A 4,538-nucleotide genomic window follows, 5' to 3' on the forward strand; every position below is an offset into this window, starting at 1 on the left:
GCACAGGGGCCGTGGTGCGGCCACGTGACAGGTTCCTATTCCCAACTGAGCAGGCGCACACACGTTTGCCATGAACTTGGGGTGTCCACTGCGGTCATTGCTATATTTGGAGGGCTTCTGGGCCCTATTTCCTGGCTTCTTTGTTCCTGAAGCCCAGGGGCTGGAGTGTCCCCTGAACGGAGCTGGCCGGGAAACCAGCCAGAACCCTAATTAGGGGGCAACGACCGACCGGTGGAGGGGATTCTTCCCGGGAGGCCGTGTCCTTCCCACAGGCCCTGCGCTTTGCCACATGTTTACAGAACCTTCATTAACCGAGGGTCCCTCCTGATAACAGCTCCCCGCGCAGCTTCGTGGGGCCAGATAAGAACAACCGGATGGCAGTCCAGGCCCACGGGGCTGGCCGCAGTACTCCTTGTGGAGTCAGCGGGATGACGATGCAGGCGCGCTCCTCCCAGGCCGCTCCCTGCGCGCGCTAACGCCCCATGGTCTCCTCCAAGATGGGCCCCGGGCCGCTGTGGGTGGCCCTGCCCGTGCTGTCACTGCTGTCCTGCTCCGGGCAGGGAAAGCCGCTGCAGAGCTGGGGACGGGCCTCGGGCGCGGGGAACAGCCGCGCCTCGCAGGGGGAGCCCCGAGCGGGGCCGCCGCAGGGCGCGCTGGATCTGCAGGTGTTCATGGAGAACATGAAGATGGATTTCCTGCGCAGCCTCAACCTGAGCGGGGTGCCCTCCCAGGACAGGACCAGGGCGGAGCCGCCGCAGTACATGATCGACCTGTACAACAGGTACACCTCGGACAAGTCCTCCACTCCCACCTCCAACATCGTGCGCAGCTTCAGCGTGGAAGGTAGGGAGGGCGTCGCGGAGGGGTGGGGCCTCCAGGGCTGGGCTCGCAGGTCCATTGTGGCCCCTGGTCCGCGGTTCAGGTGGTCATCGTTCAGGCTGCCGGGAAATGAAATGAAGAAGTGGCCTGTTGGTTTCTCCAGGCTCATTCCAGGGCTCAGCAGTCGCCCCCGCTTGCTGTGCAGAACTCACTCCCTGGCTCCTGGGCCAATGGCACACAGTAGGTGCTCAGGGGTGCCAAGTCTCCCTCGCCCCTTCTCCCCCTGCCCTTCCTCCTCGCCACTCTGCTCTCCCTCCAGCCCATGGGTATCCCCTCCTACTCAGAAGCAGAACACTTGTTAGTCCCCAGCTCCCTACCATATCACAGAGCTTCAAAAAGTCCCTTGTGAAAAATGGACTTAAAAGTGCATTTTGGTGCAAAAAAAAAAAATCTGAAATCCATGTAGCTTTATTCATAGTATGCATTTTGCTAAGAAAGTTTTGAAGAGATGTCAGTTTTTTAAAAAAATATTTTATTTATTTATTTACTTGCGAGGCAGAGTTAGAGAGAGAGAGGTCTTCCATGCACTGGTTCATTCACCAAATGGCCCCGCGATGGCCAGGTCTGTGTCAGGCTGAAGCCAGGAGCCAGGAGCTTCTTCCAGGTCTCCCACGTGGGTGCAGGGGCCCCAGGACTTGGACCATCTTCCACTGCTATCCCAGGCCATAGCAGAGAGCCGGATGGGAAGAGGAGCAGCCAGGACTAGAACCGGCACCCATATGGGATGCCAGCACTGCAGGCCAGGGCTTTAACCCACTGCACCACAGCGCCAGCCCCAAGGCACTGACACTTCTTACTGCTGCAGTCCTGTCTGAAGGGCCACGGGGGCACAGGCCTCTCACCTCCCAGATCTCAGCCTTGCGAACATCTAAGGGGCTCCCAGCTCAGCACCCTGGCCAGGCCAGGCCAGACCAGACCGCCGGGGGAAGAGAGCATGTACTAGAGTCAAGGCCACTCGCTTCAGTCATGGCTGCCTGCCCAAAGTGCTGGATTTTCCCGTTGTCCGAAAGAGAAAAATCCAGATTCCACGTGAATGAGCCTGATTTGTAACACTAGCCTCCCTTCTGAGAAAGACAGAGTCTGCAGCTCCCCAGGCCCTGGGTCCCCCATTCGGAGCCCTCCTGGGATCCCAGCATTCCCCTCTGCTTCCCTGCACACAAGGTCCCGGAGGGCCCAGGGAGGCAGGCTTTGGTGCGTGGAGGGAGCCTGTACAGGAGGGAGCAGGGCGTGTGGGATTCAGAAGTCTCTACTAAGCATCCACTGGGAGCCAGGGACCGTGTCCAGGAGGTTGGAGGCAGCGCTTTGTCCGAGCCTCACCCCGGCTCCGGGAGGGAGGCAGGACAAACCCCATTTCACAGATGAGGGAAGCTGAGGCACAGAGGGGATTGGACTCCCCTAAAAGGGGCAGAGTTGGGATTGCAGCCCCAGTCTGTCGGACACCACCACCTGCCCACGGGGTTCTGGGAGAGCACTCCCTTCGCTGCTGCTGGCGCAGGGTAGGCGCTCAGAAACATCACTTCTCTCCCCTCGCTGTGAGCGAGCTGCGCCATAGTAGACATGGGCTGATGGCTGAGGGTCAGCTCTCTGGAAGCAGGGATTGTTTTTTTAAAGATTTATTTATTTATCTGAAAGGCAGAGCTACAGAGAAAGAGAGAGAGAGAGAGAGAGAGAGTCCACCAGTTGGTTCATTCCTCCAAATGGCTGCAAAGGCCAGGGCTGGGTCATGCCAAAGCCAGGAACCTGGAACTCCATCTGGGTCTTCCACATGGGTGCAAGGGACCCAAGCACTTGGGCCCTCTTCTGCTGCTTTCCCAGGCACCTTAGCAGGGAGCTGGATTGGACGAGGAGCAGCCCGTCTTGAACCGGTGCCCATAGTTGCCAGCACAAGTAGAGGCTTAACCCTATATGCCCCAACAGCAGTCCCAGGAAGAGGAAAATGGAGGTGATTCCTTGTCTAAAAAACAGGCCCCATTTTGCCTGATGTGACAAAGCCATGAGGCTAATAGATCTTTTCCACACGAATATTGGAAAAAAAAAATCTGTTTTCACTGTGCTTTGGATTTACTACTCCAAAGGATTTATACACAGTGTAGACGCTGAGATGTGTAACGCTGACTTTCACAGCCCCCTCCGAGGCTCTTTGCTGTAAATCCATGCCCAGAGCATCTTCCCCTAAGCCTGACAATGAACGCCTTTAGTCCTTGCCCCGGTGTGAGGGTCCTCACCAGCTCAGTGCATTTTGACAATGAGATACCTTAAGTCCCACTCATCAAGTTCTCCCTGCGTGAGTGAGGCTTACAGGGAATGTCCTGCCCGAAGCAGCTAGTCTGGCGCTTCCCAAGCTCCTAAACGCGTGCTCCCAAATCCGCTTCCTCCCTGAGGGCTGGCTTAGAGCCAAAAGGCCTCATTCTGCACCAGGCTCAGCTCCGCCCACCTCCGTGTGTTTGCATTTCAGACGCGGTCTCTGTGGCCCCCCTGGATGACTTCCCTTTCCAGAAGCACATTCTGCTGTTCAATATCTCCATCCCCAGGCACGAGCAGATCACCCGGGCCGAGCTCCGGCTCTACGTCTCCTGTCAAAATCACGCGGACGCCGCTCACGGGCCGGAAGGGAACCTGGTGATCTATGACGTCCTGGACGCCTGGGACGGCGCCTCGGGGACCAAGAGCTTCCTGGTGTCCCAGGACATCCGGGACGAGGGCTGGGAGACCCTGGAAGTGTCCGGCGCCGTGAAGCGCTGGGTCAGGGCGGACGCCACCAAGAGCCAGAACAAGTTGGAGGTGACCGTGGAGAGCCACAGGAAGAGCTGTGACAAGCTGGACATCAGCGTCCCCCCGGGCTCCAAGAACCTGCCCTTCTTCGTCGTCTTCTCCAACGATCGCACCAACGGGACCAAGGAGACGCGGCTGGAGCTGAGGGAGATGATCAGCCACGAGCAGGACAGCGTGCTCAGCAAGCTGGCCAAGAACCGCGGCGGTCAGGAGGCCGCGGCCGAGTGGGAGGTGGCGGACGGGCGCGCGGCCGTGGTGCCCTCTTTGGCCCGGCGGAAGCGGAGCGCGGGGGCCGGCAGCCACTGCCAGAAGACCTCCCTGCGGGTGAACTTCGAGGACATCGGCTGGGACAGCTGGATTATCGCGCCCAAGGAGTACGACGCCTTCGAGTGCCAAGGGGGCTGTTTCTTCCCCCTGGCCGACGACGTGACGCCCACCAAACACGCCATCGTGCAGACCCTGGTGCATCTCAAGTTCCCCACCAAGGTGGGCAAGGCCTGCTGTGTGCCCACCAAACTGAGCCCCATCTCCATCCTCTACAAGGACGACATGGGGGTGCCCACCCTCAAGTACCACTACGAGGGGATGAGCGTGGCCGAGTGTGGCTGCAGGTAGTACCTGCCGGTGGGGCTGGGCGAGCTGCGCGGCAGGGGACGGGGCTCTGGGGGTGGGGGCTTGGGTGGGGCTCCAGGGGCGGAGCTCCACAGCGGGAGGAGGAAAGTGCGCCTGCGGCTCCCCTCACGCCCCGCCCAAAGTGCACGCCTGCCCCCCTCCCCGGATGATGCGGAGTGGGGTGGGAGGCGGAACATGAATGTCCTGCACGGCTGTTGAATTGGGAGCAGAGATGCCGAGAGAAAAAAGAAAATCCAGAGTGAGCAGAAATGGGC

The 4,538-nt window shown here is 59.6% G+C and overlaps 1 protein-coding gene across 1 annotated transcript; it reads left to right on the forward strand.

Moving 5' to 3' along the window:
• Nucleotides 1–406: 406 nt before the first annotated feature.
• On the forward strand, nt 407–4,300 carry GDF2 (growth differentiation factor 2). The gene is made up of 2 exons (XM_062214650.1): nt 407–843; nt 3,335–4,300. The coding sequence occupies exons 1-2, from the start codon at nt 483–485 to the stop codon at nt 4,264–4,266; spliced, it is 1,293 nt and encodes a 430-aa protein (XP_062070634.1). The 5' UTR covers nt 407–482; the 3' UTR covers nt 4,267–4,300.
• The last annotated feature ends 238 nt before the right edge of the window (nt 4,301–4,538 follow it).

The sequence above is a fragment of the Lepus europaeus genome, chromosome 17, assembly GCF_033115175.1.
Source record: "Lepus europaeus isolate LE1 chromosome 17, mLepTim1.pri, whole genome shotgun sequence".
Taxonomy (NCBI): Eukaryota; Metazoa; Chordata; class Mammalia; order Lagomorpha; family Leporidae; genus Lepus; species Lepus europaeus.